Source organism: Tympanuchus pallidicinctus, unplaced genomic scaffold (assembly GCF_026119805.1).
Source record: "Tympanuchus pallidicinctus isolate F22 unplaced genomic scaffold, pur_lepc_1.0 scaffold22, whole genome shotgun sequence".
Taxonomy (NCBI): Eukaryota; Metazoa; Chordata; class Aves; order Galliformes; family Phasianidae; genus Tympanuchus; species Tympanuchus pallidicinctus.
In genome coordinates this window covers 19150196-19169129 of record NW_026294739.1, presented here as the reverse complement: position 1 = coordinate 19169129, position 18934 = coordinate 19150196, and the positions used below count along the sequence as shown (strand labels likewise).

Sequence of the window (18934 nt, the reverse complement as noted above, 5' to 3'; positions counted from 1 at the left end):
ATTAACCTTCAGTTACAGGGTTAAAACAGCTCTGCTAGAGATGAGTGCTGCTCAGCCTGTGATTCATGGGCTTCCAACAGGCTGTTATTGAAAGACAGCCTGCAAAGCAACCACCCGCTCCTGGCTGAGTCTGTTAATTTGAGAGATGTAAACATCAGAATTACATTTTTATAGAACAAGGATTTTAAACTCAAATACTGGTAGTCATAATAGGAAACTTGAGGTTTTATAAAACAACATTTAGCTTTTCCTAATGCTATGTCCTTTGCTATTACCATTCTTCTCCTCCTCTTCTGCCACTGCCAAAAAATACAGAGTAGAAGCAAGCCTTTTTTTCCCCGACAGCCTCAGCTGGTTCTCCAGCAGAACTGACCTCATAGGGATCACCAGTCAGAGATAAAAGTACATTCTTGCAAGAAACAAAAAAAAAAGCTGGCATTTGAAATTGATGAAACTAATTACATAAGGACCTGAATAAGAGGAAGTTCATGTTTACTTCATGGTTTTTTGGTAAGTTATGTCTGTCAAATAATTCTGAGTTATACAGAAGTGAAGAGCAACTGGCAAGAGTGGAAGTATTTAAGAAGAATCTTAGTGAAAGAAAACTGACGGTATTTCTAACGAATATTTGTTGCTCTGCTAAATTAAAAGCTAAATGGCTAACTCAAGCTTCTGCAAGCTTCTTTACAAGCTTCTGTGATGGAGGTGATTCAGGGTACGTCTACACTGTACTGTGCCTCTGAGTAATGGCTCGTGTTTGTGGGTGGATGCTAGCTAAACCTGCCTTGAAAGCACGCGTTGCTGTACATTACAAGGCACATATCCTTTACATTTTGAATCCATAACCAATGCTGAAGCTGGCTGGATAAGACAGGAGGTCACTCCAGAATGACCTCCAGCACGCTATCGCATGTAGATGTCAATGAAAAGGCCCCAAACATGCTGTGAGGGAATTTCTGCATCTTTCTTGACTCCCTCTACAGAAGCTCCTCCCTTCTGTCTTGCTCTTCCCCCTGTCTGCCTTCCTGCCTATGAACATAACAGTTGAAGTAACTCTGACTTGTGTTTTCCTGTCTCTTCCCTCAAAGCCAGAAGGATTAATAATGGGCCCAACTTCATAAAAGCACATGGTTTGTTCAGCAGAACAGACATTTTGTCAGACTTTGTGTTACCTCAATTTCTGTATTACAGACGACAGTGTGACTCAAAAGGCAATTTGTGACATGCCTGCCAGTAACTCAGTTGCCAACATGTAGATTTGCACTTCTGGTGCATATTAACTATGTCACAGAGGTAAGGCTATATCATCTTACAGATCCAGGATGACCAACACTGGTCCAAGACAATGGGACTACCAATAGTGCACATGCCAATGAACTGCCAAGAACAAGTGAATAGAAGGGTGTAAGAAAAGAGAGAGTAGAGCACACCTGACTCAGCGTCCTGCCTAAGAAGCCAATAAAGGATACCCAAAAGCAGCATATAAGAACAAAAAAAAAGACCACAGAAAACTCCTCTTGCCTCCAGGGTTCTTACACAGACAGCTAGAGATGATTTTTAGTTAATAGCTCATGATTCATTTTTGTTTTGTGAATATATCCTTTTTCTGTCTTTCTTTTTAAAAACGTGTCCAGCATCCCTACTGCCACATTAGATCACACAGAGTAAAGAAGAGAGAAAAGAAGCTAATGAAATGCTGTGGGTTTTGCTTCAGTTGAAGGAAACCACTCCACTTGCACGCAATATCCTTCACAACAGCAACTCAAGCGGTCATGATTCTGAAACCCTACTCCAACAGAAATGGCAGCTGTCACTTAAGAGACTGTGAACATCCTGCATGGCTCTGAAATGCTTCTTTTCTAGCCTGCCCCACAGTTAACAGGTACACTAACCTTAAACGCAAGCAGCTGAACCTTCCCTTCCACTGCCTGGTTTTCTTGACTCCTTTGCCACTTGCTTCTCCTTCGTCCTCTGGCTGTACTTGTGACTACAAACCAGCTTGTTCCACATAAAATTCAGTCTTGACAGGCTCTGTGTTCAAAATGACAGTGACTGCTCCACTCAGCACCTCACACTGGAGGATACTTCACCTGTATCACCCTCCCTTCCTGGTGCTTTCCAAAATCTGCTTGATGTTGTCACTTTGCTCACTGTGCCACTCCAACATGCAGCTCAATGCCCAACTGTCCTCAGAACTGCTCCTGCAAGTTACTGTTTCTCAAGCTTCAGATGAATCAAAAGCTCTGTGAAGAAAATAAAATGGAGATGAAGCAGAAGCCCAAAGTGCTTTTTTGGAAGATAGCATCTTTCTGTGCTGGTGTCCTGTCATTAACACTTGGGTGCTTTGGCTGCCAAGCCACAGTTCAGCACCAATGGCAGGCTGTTATGGTTAGTGAGCCACCAGCTATGGATGGCTGGAAGTCTCCCTGTAAGAAAGCCTCAGCCTGAGATGTGTCTGTGCATCACTGTATGTGAAGCACATCAAGCTGCTGTTAAGATGATCGCCTTTTATAAACGCATCTTTGACTAAATGTATTCTGCCTACAGGTTACAGGAGGTTGTTTTATTGTCATCATAAAAGCCTTCAAATCCGTGTATTTGTCATTTTCGCTCTCCAGCGGTACTTTTTATAGTTCTCCCTGCAGTCAGACAGCTTAATTTGTAACTTGTGTAACCGTTCTGCCCAGCAACAGCACCGGGAAAGCGCCCGGGAGATGGAGTACCAAAAACAGCACTGGCACGGTGATTCAGGGCAAATTCTGGAAGCGATGTCGGGTTTTTAATTACCTCGTTTTCATCTCACAGCTTCCACCGCCACAAGGCCCGTACTTTTCCATCCCAAAGTGCCACGGCACGGATCGGGAACACGGAGCCAGGACAAATCGCCACACGCTTCACTAACTGCAGTGACCTCACGGCGAAAGCACGCGGGGCCGCCCCGACACAAAGCCTTTTTCTCTCCTGAGGGCCGCTTCGTGCACGGGACCGCACCTCGCGCCAAGCAGCTCCAAGGGCGGCAACGAGGCGGGAGCGGCACGTGGCTGCCAGCGGCTGCACGTCGCTCCGCGGTGCGAAGGAACGGCCCCGAGGGAGGGAACCGCGGCGGCGACGGACGGACGGGCGGCGAGAGCCGCGTGGCGGAGCGCAGCCCCATCGCCGCCCCCAGAGCAGCCCCCATCACCGCCCCGCTCCCGCCGCCGCGCGGCGCCGAAGGGCGCGGCCTCCCCTCCTCCCGCCGCCTCTCGCGAGGCCTCCGCCGCCGCCCGGCCCACGTCACCGCGGAGCAGACGGGGACAACATGGCGGAGCGGCGGCGGCACAGGAAGCGGATCCAGGTAGCCGAGCCTCCCCCCACCCTCCCCTCCCTCCTTCCCGGCGCTTTGTCCCCCCGCGCGCTGGCCCGTCGCTCCCTTCTCCCGTCGGGGCTGCCGGGTGCCGCCGGGCCGGCTCGGGGCTTTCCCCGTCCCGCGGCCTCCCCGCCTTGGCTCGGGCCGCGCGGCCGGGCCGTGCCTGCAGGCGGTTCCGCTCGGCGCTGCCGGCTGGAGCCCCCGCGGGAGCCGGGCGCGTTCCGAGGGCGGCCCCGCGATCGGCGCGGCCGGTAGCAGGGCGGGAAGCGATGCGGCGGGGAAAGGAAAGTTGTTGTTGCGGAACGCTGAGGGGAGGCTTGGCCTCGGGCCGTGCTAAGATGCGGAGGCGACGCCGCGGTGCTCTGGGCTGCTCCGCAGGGCGGGACGGAGCTGCTGCTCCTGGAGCGTGCGGTGCAGGTGATGCTGCGCCGACGGCATCGGTTCCTATAACAACCGTCAGTGCCCTCCGTTGTTAACCCCACACTCGGCGGTGTTTGTTTAGGGTTTATGGCTGTGCCGTAAGCAGAGATAATGTTTGTGATAGGAATCGTAGCGCCGTCCAACAGACGCAAACTCCGTACCTCGTCGCCGTGCCCGCTGCGCTCGTGCTCTCCTCCCGTCCTTCCCGTCCGCTTCCCTCTCCCCATGGAGGCACAGATGTGTCACTGCAGCAGTGCTTCCTTTTTGTGCTTTAATTCAGGTTTCTGTGAGGGAAAAGCAAGGGGTAGTTAATCAGGATCTTGTAATCTTGCTGAACCTCACCTATCGCAGGTGTTAGGCATCAGAGCTATCATTTCAGAGCTGTCGCAGACCGCCTGTTACCACACACAGCATCCATCAACATCCATCAAAATAGCCGAATGTGATCAAACGCCACGTGTGACATCCCGGGCCCTGGGCTTAGCACAAGCTTACTCCCAGCCTATGAGCAATAGATTTGTTAGTAATTGCATCCGTGCCTAGGCTAACGTGGTTTTAGATTGTGGCATGGAGATGTGATATAATTATAACAGTAAACGTCTGTTGCTTCTTGGTAGTTTCCCAGTGTGTGTCAACAACAGTGGGGAGGCCAAACAATGAACAAAGAAGGCCATTGAATGCCCACAGGGTGTTCTTAATTGGGCAGAGTGAATAAAGCAATATGTATTTTTCTGGCTTAGTTTTCTTTCTAACCTTGTTAAGCTTTCTTGCCACGGTCCAGTATAATTAAGGTGTTTCAGGATAGCTCTGCAGGTTTTTCTTTCAAAAGGGAGAATGAGGCATTTGTTACCAAGTGCTTGAGAAGTGAGTGCTTATCTTCCAGTGATCCCTGCCCCCTAATAATGAGACTGCTTGCTGTACTCTATGCAGGTCTGGCTTATGAGTGCCCCATTGTCATTAATGGAGCTGTAGGCCCTGAAAAGAGTGAGATTTTAACAGAAAACTATGTTTATAGCTGTTGGAAGGGTTGATGGTGTAGAGTTCAGTTACAACTGCTGTGTGCCCAGAAATGGGCTTCTGAATAACTTCATATCCTCCATCACAATAGAGATGATGATAGGTCAGTGAGGTGCAGAAAAGTCTCAGTAAAATCGTTCAGAATTCTTTCAAGCCTGCTTTATGTGTTTCCCATCGGAAGCGGTAACAGGAAGGATTTGTTACAAAAATGCATTCTGTAAAACAAAATACGTTGCCTAATCTGTATTGCACAGCTTAGGCTCTCCCTGTGGCAACAAGGTAAAAGTTACAGAAGTCACAGAGATCTGAACTTCAGAAGTCTGAATGAAGACATCTTACAGGTAAAGCTTCCAGTGTTCTGACAGTAATTTATCTGTAATTAACACAGACATGCGGTGGAGAAATGAGTGTGTTCAGACAAATACCCCTCGAAAGAAGTGGGGTGTCTCTGAACACCTTTTACTCCAGTAACCCAAGGAAAGATATTTCATCTCTTGGGCAAAGCAGTCGGTCCCACAATCCTCGCTTAAACACAGCATCTTCAGTCAGTTTCTTTGGCAGGTTGGTAACGTGTGGCACTTTGGCAGGTTTGCAATTTGATTGTTAAGTAGGCATTAAGTTTTAATTACGTTGGCCAGGTTCCATTGCGCATGGTTTCATTCTGCCCGTGTGGAGCTGTGTTTGTGCACGATTAATAGCACTTGTGTAGCATCTTATGCCCTGCCCTCTGCTCTGGAGATGTTAATGTGTACAGATACTGCTTTTATAAATAGAGGAAACAGTGCTTAAGGCCGTGATTTGGCAAATGTCCCAACTGCAAATTGATGTCTGGATTCATGCTTTGAGATTCTCCTGCTGATGGACAGATAGATATCAGGATGAACAGCCCTGCCTGCTTGGTTTGGCTCTGCTGGAAGGAAGATGTGCAACAGCTGCATTGCTGCTTCCTGTGGGTTTGGGTTTTGTGTACGAATGTAAGGGATCTTCTGAGGTGACAGCGCGCCAGTTCCAGTAACACAGATTGCATTGCAACGGGTCCGTTGTTTCTTTTATCATAAATTCTGGTAGAGTCCCAAGAGTCTGATGCACCCGGCACCTTCTGAGATGCTGACGTCTGAGTCCTCAGCCCAGCAGAGCAGGGACCACAGCTTGTCCCTGAGCAGTGGGGAAGTGCTGGCATTGCCATCCATGAGTTGGAAGAGATCTGTTCAGGGAGCTGCCCTGGTGTGATGGCCGTCCCCCACATCTCTTTCTTACTTGCAGAGGGTGATGCAGGGGAACCTTTTCTCCTTGGGGTTGGATTCGCTTTCCTAAGATGGTGAAAATGGTGATAGCTCCTCAGTGGAGTTCACCCAAGCGTTCCAGCCAGTGGGAACTCACTGCAGCTACTGCAGTGTAAGTTGGTGTTAAGAAAAGTCTGGAAAATGTCTGTGCAGATTTGGATCTCTGCACTTCCTGATGAGTTAAGACTCAATGCTTTCTAGTGTGCGTGCATTTCATACGTGGTGCTGGCCGTGTACCAAATGAATGTAGACTGCAGGAATCTTACATAAAAAACAAGGTTCTGAAAACTGAAGTTCACAGGTTTAGGAGCAAAGGAAAGTAATTAAACGCTTGCTTCATTGAAATCAAAGAATTTTCACAGCCCCTTTAAAACAAAGAAGCATAAATCCTTGTGATTTTTGTCTGCGCATGAAGTAACTTGTCCTGTTAGTGATAATCATCATTTACTCTGTTCTGGTTTTCCAGAAACCTTGTTTCTATTGCAGAAAGAAATCCTCTGGTCTTGGGTTGAGCCTGTGATACAGAGCAGAAAAAAAATGAGTGAAATTTCAAACCACAGTTGTGTCTTTTGGCCTTCACTGAACGGTGCCAGGAGAACCTGAATAAGTCATACTCGGATAGAGATGAAAGGAAGAAAGAAGCTCTTGCCTACAGTGGTTTTCATAGCTCAGTTCAGATGTTCTGATTTTTAGTGTACACAGGCCTCTTTTGTTTCAGTCCCAATTAGAGGTTTAATTAAGTTGGGAGCTACAGCTGTGTATTGAAGGCTGTTCAGAAGGCACTGTGCTATGCTTTGATTTGGGAGATAATGGGGAAAAGTGAATTTGATCAGTGCTTTCCATTCACTTTGAAAATCTCTGACCTGCTTTAAGGATTCCTATAGGACACAATTTTGATGGGAATGCTTGAGGGTTACTCCTAGAAATGCCTCAGTGTTGCAGTGCAGTTGGTAGTAAGTGGGCAGGCTGAGCTCTGCTCCTCCCGCCCTCCTGTAGCTGAAATTCTTCTGTCTGGCTGGATAAGAAATTGCTTTGGTTTTATTTTTAATGGCATTCTTCCAGGTTGTGTAAATTATCAGGGATCTCAACTTCCCATGCATTTTTCAGTGCATAAAACTGGATGCAAGCGTCTAAAATAAAACCTCCTGCAGAAGTATTTGGAAACATTGCAGTGTCCTATTTTTCACTTACTGGAAAGCTTGGTGGTAGAATATTAACTGAGAGGACCTTTCACAGCATTCTGTAAATACATTGCTTGAAATGTTTCTCGAGTCTTTCTGTCTTTCCAATAAAAGCAAACTTGAAATACCAGAAAGTTTTCATACGCTTTTTAAGACCATCTCATCTATTTTAAAGCCATATAATTTATTTCGGACTGCCCCCTGCTTAATCCACGTAATCCTTTTCTAAGTGCATGGGAAGGTTAGATGGCCTGGTGGTGGCTGGCTGTTGCCACATCTGAACATAAAGCTCAGTCGAAGTGCATTGCTCAAAACGTGGACACCGACATCCCCAGTGTGTCTGCTGAGTACTTTAGGATGGAATGCAGTCATCTTTGCTGTCTTTCATCTCCATAACACTGTGGTGGAAACACAGGCATACAGATAAAGGGCTGAAATTAAGGTGACAAGTGGAGATGGGATTGCAGAGGAAGCTTTCTCAGAACAAGCTTGGTTCAGCTCGGGCAGCATTTCTCACAGGAGAATGGCTTTGCTTGGATTATGATGGAACTATCCCACAGAAAGGGACAAAGCAAGAGATAGTAAGGAGCAATAAAAAACTGCTGGTGCCAAGCGCTGCCTGCACAGCGCATCTCATGGCTGAGCAGAATCATAAATATTTAAAGAAGAAAAAAAAGTGCACTGCTAGCAGAGGAGTTAAGTGGTGTGAATGTCTTCAGCTTCTCTGGCTGTTTTACAAACGGTTAGAAAGAATAACGTTTGCCTTGTGAATAAGTAACGAGCTGGTAGGAAGTATTAGAAAAGCATTATTCTGGAATGCAGATGCTGCATTCAGTCTTTGGTATCCATGGCACCTTGGAGTGCCCTGGGCACTGAGCATGGCACACACCCAGTCATTTTCTTTAAGTGCCCGGGAATTTGTTTAGTTGCTGTTCAATCAGATCTGGTCTGGGGCTGACATTGGTAAGGTAATTGGTGAGTTACAATGACTGGTGCAACTGTACCATACACAGGGACATCAAACCACGGTACCTCAGTTCTGTACGTATGTGCACTGCCAGGTGGTGAATGATCAGAGAATGGCCTGGGTTGCAAAGGAGCACAGTGCCCATCACTTCCAACCCCTGCTGTGTGCAGGTCACCAACCAGCAGCCCAGGCTGCCCAGAGCCACATCCATCCTGGCCTTGAATGCCTGCAGGGATGGGGCATCCACAGCCTCCTTGGGCAACCTGTGCCAGTGCCTCACCACCCTCTGTTTGAAAAACTTCCTCCTGATATCCAACCTAAACCTCCCGTGAGCTGTCTGGTGTTTCATACAGACTTGTAAAATCACAGAGAAAGGACAGAGTGCATCTGGATGGAGGCTGTTAGGATCACCTGGTTGGGTTTTACACAGTTTTTACTGAGTTTGAAATAGTAGTCTCAGATGTAACAAACCACAGAGTGCTTTTGGTGGTTTGGAGGTCTGTTAAACCTGTGTTATGTTCTTGCAGTAAGATAGGAAAGGCAGGGATCTCTGCTACAGGGTCGTTAATTAACCAGTTGACTTTGAAAGTCAGCTGTGCAAACTGTTGAAAATTAACAGCTCTCACTGTCTGAAGTTTTTATTTTGGTGTAGCAGCATCTGCTTGACTTTGCATTTCCATTTCACAGGGCTTCTTTAAGTGCATGTTTGGAAGTTCCATGAGCTTCGAGCCATGCTGGATAGGGCTGCTCCTGGCACCTCGATCCACAGAATCCTCGATGCTGCTCTGACGTTTGTCGTTCTGTAGTCATGCAGTGGCACTGAAAACTTCTGCAGAAATGTTTCTACTTCTTTTCAACATGGTTTTCCCTCCTCCTTCACGCAAAAATTGAGCTGCTCTGTGTTCTGTCGATACACCTGCCTTGCTGTCATTTCATACACACTAATTCCTCTCTGTTGGTTTCCTTTGCTCTCAGCTTCACCGCTGTTTTCATCCAGCCTTGAAAGCAGTTCCCATTTGCCAGGTGCCCAGTACGTGTCTCTCAGTCCCTCCTTTAATGTGCCCTTTCTCCAGCTGCTGAATAGTTCATGGTCATCACCTCTGGATCGTTGCCATAAGATAATGAAGATGCTGCCATTCTTTTGAGCCCCAGATGAGTGCTTTCTGCATGTTTGAACCTTAATTTTGCACCTTTCCTGTTGCAGGAGGTGGGTGAGCCATTCAAAGAGGAGAAGGCTGTTGCTAAATACTTACGGTTCAACTGCCCGACAAAATCCACCAACATGATGGGCCACCGAGTGGATTACTTTATTGGTAGGTTACTTCTAACCAGAGAATGGTACTGCTTCTGCTAACATTGCACTGGGGAGGAGGGATTTTGTTTTCAGTATTAGTGCTTTATCTAGTAAGTCTTACAGTATGGAAAACTTATCTAGACATTCGATAGCTGTAAAATTAATCAGATCTGAAATAAACACAGTTAACTTTATCCTCTGTGGTTTAGAAGCAGGTAGTTGTCAAGTGCTTCAGAGCAGTACCCACTTGTTTATCTTAAAAATGGAGAGGGTGCCAAACATCACCAGGATAGACTGACTGGCGTGGTGTGGTTCAAGGAATGTAGATGATGATCACACAAACGTTTAATGTTTGGGGATTTTTCCCCCACTTTTTCCTCCAGCCTCGAAAGCTGTGGATTGCCTCCTGGATTCCAAGTGGGCACGGGCCAAAAAAGGAGAGGAAGCTTTATTTACAACTCGAGAGTCTGTAGTTGATTACTGCAACAGGTACGACCTAATTCATCAACTTTAATAATAAGTATAGCTGTCAAGATGCCTGAGTTACTCAGAACCACTTTTGCTTAGGCTGCTTTGATGAAGGGAACTCACACACTGTGAGACGTTTGTGTTACTACGTAAAAATACAGATTGCGTTTTTATTACTACGTTTGAGGGTGTGAGATGAGAAATAGACACAACGTAGCTTCATGATCTTTGTTCCCAGAACTCTCACGCTTTCATTAAGCTGTTTGGTGCAGCAAGTTCCTAAATGGTAAAGTTTTAAGTAGGTAGGATCAGAATTCTCACATCTCCTCCCTCTGTCTGCCATGATGGCAAAAGCAGAACTTTGAGGCTCTTGTTAAGCCTCTCTTGTGGTATGTCCATCACTCAGAGTGCTCAGAGTGCTTTGCTTAGATGAGCAGCATATTCTGACTTCTCCCCTTTTTTGGGGCTGCATCTTACTCTTGAAGAGCTTTGCAAAAGCCACTTAGAAATTAAGTTTGTGGCTAATACTTAGTCTGTTCTTGGGACCCCTTTCACATAGCCATTCAGCAAGGTGAGATTCTGCCCTCAATTCTAGGGCTGAAGCAGAGCTGCTTCAGTGAACTTTAATCCCTGCGCTACTTTGTCAAGAAAATGTAGTGAAATACAAACATTATATTAATGCAAGCAGAAAAATAAGTCTTCCTTTCAGGAATCTTTGGACCGAGGTAAGTGCCTGTACATTTGTTCTTTGATCACTGAAGCCTCAGGTGAGACAGTAGTCCTTCAGGCTAAGTCCTTCAGGCCCAGCACTGCAATGAATGCCTACATAGTGTGCAAATAAAATGAATTTGACTCTGCTTTTTGCCACCAGCATCACTTGGTGCACTGATGATCCGCTGGGCACCATGCCATGGCTGCAACTCATCTTCTCTTGCAGACTCTTAAATCACTGATAATGATAAGACCACCTTTGGCCATCAAAATTGCTCTCAGGGTTTTGAATGTGAGCCCTGTAGTCCCTTCAGGATAAGGTTGTTTAGGCACTTATTCATATTAAAAGCAAGTGCTTTAACTCTTTTGGTGTAGCTTTCGCGATTGTTTTGCCCCTCCTGTCCAACAGAAAACAAGGATCAGATTCTGCTCCCTCATCCTGTGTCAACTGCATTGAATAGTTCCATATTTAAAGCACTTTACTGCCTGAATTCATTATACTCCTCTAGTGCATAAGGTCTCCCAGCACACTTAACATATTGATCTTAGTTCAGGAAGTTTTCCCATGCAGGGATTTGGCACGGATAAACTGCAGCAATAATGCTGCATTCAGCAGATCTAAAGAGAGCTGAGAGGTTGGGAAAGAGCTGCCCTGAAGGCCATACCTGTGGACTGCTCAGTACCTGAGCCACCCTAAGCATACAGCTGTGAAGAAAATAGCTGCTCCCAAGAAAGTGATTTTTCTGCTGCTAGAAACTACGTAAACAGTTGTCTGAAGAAAGGTTTCTTTTTTCTGTGGTCAGATTGTTTTTCTTTTTAAGCATATCCGTGTCCTGGTTTTGTCTGGGATAGAGATGATGGTAGCTGGTATGGTGCTGTGTTTTGGATTTCAGATGAGAATTGTGCTGATAGCACGCTGATGTTTTGGTTGTTGCAGAGCAGCGCTGCACAGAACCAAGGACTTGTCAGATCCTCGTGCTGCCCTACCAGCGACGAGCTGGGAGGTGGCACAGCCAGCACAGCTGACCCAAACTGGCCAAAGGGATGTTCTGTACACACAGCTTCATGCTGAACGATAGAGCTGGGGGAGTTGCCACTGCTCTGGGCAGTCAGTTTACCTAATTTAACAAGCAGTCCAGCATAAGGACCTGATCTGCAGCAAGAGATGAAAGAAATCAAGTACAAACCAAACCAGTCTGATGTATGGGGCCAGGCTTTCTGAGGTGAATTGGCCCTTGGATTTCATACGCCATTGTTTGCCCTCGGTCTGAAGAGCAGCATTCTGCTCTTCCTGCATGGAACTGGGGTACGGTCCTTTTGTGGACGTTACCTGTTGGTGACAGCTTTGAGACTGCCAAGTGCCACCTCCTTTGGCCCAGCTGAGTATGCTCATGCTGTAAGGTATGTCTGTAGCTGACGTGACTGGAATGCTTGCACAAGTGCCTCAGTTCCAATGGTACTTTTACTCAACGTGCATCTCTTACCAAGACCTCTATGTCCACTTCCTTATTTTTGCAATGAAAGACACTGACCTGCACTTGCAAATAAACATTGGATTAATGGGAAAGCTAATTAAATTGGCCTGATGGCTTTCTCCTTCCTACATCCCTACATCTCACGTATTCTTCTATGTCTGTTCAAAATGCAGCCACAGAAGAGTATGGGTTTTATTAAGTTTTGAACAGGTGAAAAACAGAGCCAAGCAAGAGATGAGAGACATGGTAGTTCACAGTGGTGATCAATGTCATTCAGTTTTACTTTACAAGATTATTTTTGATAGGTAATTCAGACTGGTATCTAATAACATAGTTGCATGATTATTCCAGCCTTAAATATGTCATTTAACCTTTTTCATTTTAAGACTCCTGAAAAAACAGTTCTTTCATCGAGCATTGAAAGTGATGAAAATGAAACCTGACAAGGATACAAAGAAAGAAAAGGAAAAAGGAAAGGCTGAGAGTGGGAAAGAAGAAGAGAAGAAAAGCAAGAAGGAAAGCAGCAAAGATGAAAAAACTAAGAAGGAGAAAGAAAAGAAAAAGGATGGTGAAAAAGAGGAGTGTAAGAAGGTAAGTGAGGTCTTTGAGAAAAGAGACAAAGCTGTCAACAGAGAATACAGTGAGTGATGTTGTGAAGATTACATGGGCTTAAAAGTTCAGTTGGTTGTTCCAAAGTATGAGATGCTTTTTTTTTTCCTTTGCCAATCTTAGTCTCTAAAAATACACCTTTTTACATTTTGGAGTTGTAGTTCTGATTCAGATCAAAGCAGACACTTCATTTGTGCCTCTGTGTACCTCATCATCTTGTAACTTGGGCTGAGTTAATAAAAAACTGTTTCTGTTCAGCTTGGGTGGGCACCGATGCTTTGTGCACGTGTGCTGTAGCATAGATTGACAAGTATGTATGTGACCTTACATCTCAAAGCAGTGCAGCTGCACACGTAAAACAAAGGAGCATTTTTGCCATGTTTGGTGGTAAGAAAGTTTGGGATGTGATACTTGGTGCTTGTGAATAGTTCTGCCATGTTGGTGTAAGGGAGATCGGTCTGTAATCTGCACAGTGCTTACACTTCACAGACCTCTCCTCTCCTTTCTTTACAGTTGACACTTGGTGAAGAGGGGTGTGTTTTGTTGTGTGTTTTGTTCTGTGTTCAGTGGATCCAGCAGGAGTTGGTAGGATAGCCTCAGAAGTTAGTCCACCTCCAACGGTCTGAAGTGAGGTACTGGCACACAAAGAAAGGCGCAGTCTGCCTGCACAAAGGTCTGGATCTCAGAAGAAAGTTGCAGGGCCAGTAAGGGAATTATAAACAAAACCAACTCGCAGACAGCCTAAACAAAGAAGCCAGTATAAGATACCTTAAAATGCTGATACTGGAAGTTATGAACTCCTCCAGTTCCCTGTTATCTGAAGTATTACATTATTAAATGTTAATTTTTAATCACTAATTATCAAACTGATATTTTAGTAGCTGATGTAAGCCAGTGGATACTAACTTAGCAGAGGGCAAAAATTAGAAAGTTTATTTCTAGCAAAGAGAAAGGAGACAGGAGGTAGGGAAGAGAGAAGCACAAGACATGAAGAACTGAGGAAGGTAGAGAATAAAATGGCAGAAACTGATTCTGAAAGATGCCCATGTGGTAAATGTGGCACCAAGCTACCAAATAATTGCAAGAGAGTTGGTGGTCTGTACACAGCCTGTTCTGTCAGTGGAGCTTTGATAAGCATTTGAACACATGATGCAGTCCTGGGGTTATGGTCTTGTCCTTTGATAGCATGTAAAATAAAATGTCTCTGTCCTTACAGTATTCCTTTATCTTTAGCTACCCAGGAGCACAGAAGGAAATAAAACATCTTTAGTTATGGTCATTATGATCATAGTTATGAGCATTTGATATATATTTATATATATTTAAGTTTGTGAAAAGCTATCAGATTCAATATGTTCAAATACTGGAAGTTAAGACCCTGTGTGTGCTTTTTATGTATAGTTTGTGTTTGTCCTCAGGATGAGACCCCAGGCACCCCGAAAAAAAAGGAAACTAAGAGGAAATTTAAGCTTGAGCCACACGAAGACCAAGTTTTCTTGGATGGAAATGAGGTAAGATCTGTGGGTACTTCCTAAATTTAATGTCAGTGTATTGTTGTCAGATAACCTAGTGGAATTCCACAGTCTCTCTCTTGTCTCGTTGAAGGAAGAAATAATAATATGATGGCTGATCTTGCAAGATCAAATTTTAGATATCTGCAAGGAGATTAGATGTCTGATAAAAACCACAATTCCCAGTGGTTTATGTTTGTGGCCATGAAGTGAAACAGAATATTAAATACTTCTGGGCGCATCGCTCTGAAGTCTTACTGCCTTTTCTTAGGTGACCTTTGGTAGTTTGCATCAAGTCCTCCTCCGAAGGCTCCTGCTTACTGGTACTTGGTTTCTTTGAATTGTGACTGTGAAAACAGTTTAGTTGGAGAATAAAAATAAAACTAATTGAAAACACTACCAGGAAGCATCTTTCCTAAGGCTGAACAACGCTGGTTCGGATGGAGCCAGAATCCTCGTGCAAACATTTGGTATTGAGCATTGCAGCTGTATGAGCATGATGTGGCAGAGGGTACAGATGTAGTTGAGGGCAGCAGATGGGACTTGAGCTGAGTTGAGCACTTCAGCTTGATGTCCAGACATTGTCTTGTTTGGTTGTTTTTGTTGGTGGTGGTTTTCTGTTTTCTTCCTCTTAAAGGAAGCTCTTCAAAGCAATTTATTTTTTTTATTTGGCAGACTTGAGAAGTGTTTTTATTTTTACAAAACTTTTTCTGTGCTTCATGCTGAGCAGTACTGATGCATAATGGAAAAACAAACAAAAATACAAGAGAAATCACCTTGATTCAGTAATACTCTGAATCTTGCATTTCCTCCAGTTTTACTGCTGGAATGTTCATGTCACCTGTAAATTAATCTGGGTAATAACTTATTTCTTAAGCTGTTATAACTTATGAAGTAATTCTTCAACAGCTGCATTTTGAAACTTCTCATGTTTTTCTTAACCAGCCCAGAGCTGCACTCCCTCCCAGCAGGAACCCTTCCCTTCCAGCCACTGCACTGCACAGTACCTTTGGCTCCTGCCCTCAGGCTCAGATTGTGATCAGTACATGCCGAGGCAATCAGTGTAGGCATGCAGGCATGCAGCCCCATGGCTGTCTGTTTTGGCAGCTTTCTCACTGACACAAACCTGTTTCAAGTGCTATCCAAAGTGCAGTGCTTCTTATGGCACCCCTTGTCCTCCTTTGGTACTGACTGAAGCGCGGTTGGTTCAGTGCAAAGCAGGAGGGTGGCACTAAGAATTTGAGCGAGGGGAAAAAGAAATGCTGTATCAGAGAGCTTTTTTTTTTTTCCCAAGTGTTAAACATGATTTCTGTTGTAGGTGTATGTGTGGATCTATGACCCTGTTCACTTTAAAACGTTTGCCATGGGACTTGTACTTGGTAAGTAAGAGCAGGCGTTAGCGAGCGCACCGTAAATGCAGGCATGTACCAAACAGGAGTGCCTCTCCTTGGAGAAATGTATCTTCTTCCTAGACAAAACTTTTTCCATTCTGTTGTAGCGTGATTTGACAGCAGTCACATTATGTGAAGTGTGATCTTGGGATGCAGGGAAACAGCAAATAAAGTAAAAGATACAGAAGATGACATGGCTGAAGTTTGCATTAGAAAATGTCTGAATTTGCACAAGGTTGCAAGCTGTTCATTTCAGTTACTTTAAACCATAAGTCTCCCCATAGGCAACTGTTGTGGATTATCTACAAATGTGAATATAGTAAAGCCATTAGCGAGGTCGCAGCTGATGGTGCTGCTAATCCAGCACCCCGACCTGTACCTGTTAGTACCTGTTAGCTTTTCACAGCAGAGAACCAGAAGTGTCACCTCCCGGGGCTGCATTCAGCCCTCTGATCAGTTGGTGGTGCCCAAGGACTGCACCCAGCTCACTCTGCCTTCTTCCTGCTGGGCAGGTTACAGGCAGCTCCCTGCTCACCTATTTGCTTTTTGCCTTGTCAGAAATGTTCTCTCTGGTGCTCAGGTACTTGCTGCATGTGGTATTGTCCCAGATGTCTGCCTGCCCATAATGAAAGCAGCAGTGGGACTAGAAAAGGTTTCAGTCAAGGTGTAAAACAGTATTATCTAACTCATATGTTGCTAAGCCAGTGCCTTGAATAAACGGTAAGCCTGGAACTTTCATACGTGTGTCAGGAAGAACTAATTATGTTTCTCATACTTTTTATCTTTCTATTCAGTGATTGCTGTTATAGCTGCAACTCTGTTTCCACTTTGGCCAGCAGAAATGCGTGTTGGTGTATATTACCTCAGCGTAGGTGCAGGCTGTTTTGTAGCCAGTATTCTTCTTCTTGCTGTTGGTAAGTGTCAGTAGCCTTCATTTCCTCAGTAGGTGAAATCTACAAGAGCAGAAACATACCATGCACTAACATGTGCGAATCTCTGTTACATCTGATTAATTTGTTGTTAGCAACAGCTAGACTGATTCTGTGTCTGTATTTCCCAGGTGGCCACTGGGTGTCAGAGTTGTGCCACAGAAGGAACAAAATCTCCAGTTCGTGTCACTTATTTGTGTTTCCTGTATAGCACAGATTTTACTTCCTCAGTTTAAAACCAAGCAAAAAAATAGAAACCAAGAAGCCCATGCAAAACCAAAGCCAGAGCATAAAAAGAGATTCTGGAGTAGGAATGATATAACCAGGGTTTGAAAGCATTAAAAGCTAAATCATAGATGATATATGATTACTGGGGGCAGGGGAAAGGGCTTGGTAACAGAAATGAGAGACTTTTCCCAAAGCTTGTTGCTGTTGTGGCTTTGTGTGCATGTTAGCATGACTTACCAGACATCATTGTATGTCTTGAATGCTCCAATAACAAATCTTCAAACTGTTTTCATCCAGCTCGCTGCATCCTCTTCCTCATCATCTGGCTCATCACCGGGGGAAGGCATCACTTCTGGTTCCTGCCAAACCTTACGGCAGATGTGGGATTCATTGACTCCTTCAGGCCCCTGTACACACACGAATACAAAGGACCAAAAGCAGACTTAAAGAAAGAGGAAAAATCAGAATCCAAAAAGCAGCAAAAATATGACAGCGAGGAGAAATCAGACAGTGAGAAGAAGGAAGAAGAAGATGGGAAAACAGAAGCAACGAGGAACTCGGGAACGGAAGGCTCAGGAGGAGAGCGGCATTCAGACACAGACAGCGACAGGCGTGAAGACGACAGGTCCCAGCACAGTAGTGGAAATGGAAACGACTTTGAAATGATCACAAAAGAGGAACTTGAACAGCAAACAGACGAAGGGGATTGTGAAGAGGAAGAGGAAGATGACACCGAAAGCAGGCCTGCACAGAAGTCATAACTCGCTGTGCTTGTGGGACTAAGTATGTGCAAAGGGTTGGATTTTCTTTGTTGGCTGATCACCAAAACATAGACCGTACAGTAGCATCTTTGTTTGCTGAAATATACGTGTTACCAAACAGTTTTATATCTAGTTCCTTCATTTTTTAACCATTAACTTGATTACTTGGTACTATGTTAATCATTAATATACATTTACAGAAGTTTTATCAACCTGACAAGTTTTCTATTGATTAATAGATTGCCCAGATCGTCCTCAAACACTGAAAACCACAGCTGTCTGGTACTTGCATAGCTGGTCAATTAGTTCTGCTTCTCAGACTTCCTTTTGTAAAACAGGTAAAAGTTGAATGACCAAATCTCAGATTATTCCTAGTTCTACTCATTTGATAGCTAGTTAGATAAAGCCCTTCTTAGCCCACAGCTTTCTTGATACGTTTCTTGATTTCCTTTTCAAAAGATTGTGAAAACTTTCCTAAAGAAAAGTAGTTTTAGCAGAAGTATTTTGCTGAAAATATACAAGCTGGTAGTGCTGAATTTGGCTGCAGTGTTCTCTGTTTCTCCAGACTGTGTGCCAGCAACTTAGGAAATCCAAACTGTTTTTGTACATCTGGTTCAGAGAAAGATGTCATCTCCAGCAGGTGAAGGAAGCAGCGTGGTTTGGAAGTAATGGCTGTTTTCTTCCTCCTGCTCCATCATAATTAAAAAAAAAAATGTATTCTGTACATAATTTACAAATAAAGCAAACCATTTACTTTATCTGCTACTTATTATTTAGAGATTTGATCCAGCATTCAGTTTGTATTAATAAAGCCATTTTGTGGTGTGTCTATCAGAGAAAATGCAAGTCAAGAGGACCTCACAGAATATTTGTGTATGATCAGTAGCTGTTCCACAAGAGCTTTAGTTTTGTGCCAACATTCCATGTATTTGAGTATGAGTAAATTGATCCTTATTAAATGAAAGCAAACAACATAGCTGTATGTATGCCTTAATGTTAAAACTTTCTATTTTCTGGAACTGGAATACTTTTTAAACAGAAGAGACGGGAGAGTATTCGCTTGTTCAGAAATATAGATGATCAAAGCTACTATGAAGTGATGATAAATAATTTGTTTATAAATATCTTGGAGTAGTTTGTGCAGTTTCTCTTATGCATTCCTTATCTGTTGGATGTTTGGAGGATATGCTGTATGTTTTGGCTAACTAAACATTTAAGAAGTTAAAACTTGGCATCATTCCTCGAGATCACTTCAGCCCAAGCTGTAGATTTCATTGTTTCCTGCACTAACTCACAGAAGATAAGGGTAACCTTATCTTAGCTGTACTAACTCAGCACTTCTT

At 44.3% G+C, this 18934-nt stretch overlaps 2 protein-coding genes and 1 long non-coding RNA gene across 5 annotated transcripts in view; 1 reads left to right on the top strand and 2 right to left on the bottom strand.

Annotated features, from left to right (window-relative positions):
- Positions 1–3101, bottom strand: part of LRRC31 (leucine rich repeat containing 31) — a 37321-nt gene extending 34220 nt beyond the window's left edge. For all 3 annotated transcript variants that reach the window (XM_052687226.1, XM_052687230.1, XM_052687229.1), the window contains exons 1-2: positions 2788–3101; positions 1893–2243 (exon numbers count right to left, since the gene is read on the bottom strand). The gene's annotated coding sequence lies outside the window, so the exon portion shown is untranslated. The remainder of the gene's footprint in view (positions 1–1892; positions 2244–2787) is intronic.
- Positions 3102–3196: 95 nt separating this feature from the next.
- On the top strand, positions 3197–18715 carry SEC62 (SEC62 homolog, preprotein translocation factor). The gene is made up of 8 exons (XM_052687238.1): positions 3197–3334; positions 9419–9527; positions 9892–9997; positions 12549–12753; positions 14190–14282; positions 15601–15661; positions 16468–16587; positions 17128–18715. The coding sequence occupies exons 1-8, from the start codon at positions 3299–3301 to the stop codon at positions 17589–17591; spliced, it is 1194 nt and encodes a 397-aa protein (XP_052543198.1). The 5' UTR covers positions 3197–3298; the 3' UTR covers positions 17592–18715.
- On the bottom strand, positions 12660–17192 carry LOC128082746 (uncharacterized). The gene is made up of 2 exons (XR_008207818.1): positions 17068–17192; positions 12660–16626 (listed from the first exon to the last, which is right to left on the bottom strand). It is a non-coding gene; the product is annotated as an uncharacterized LOC128082746 (long non-coding RNA).
- Positions 18716–18934: the final 219 nt, after the last annotated feature.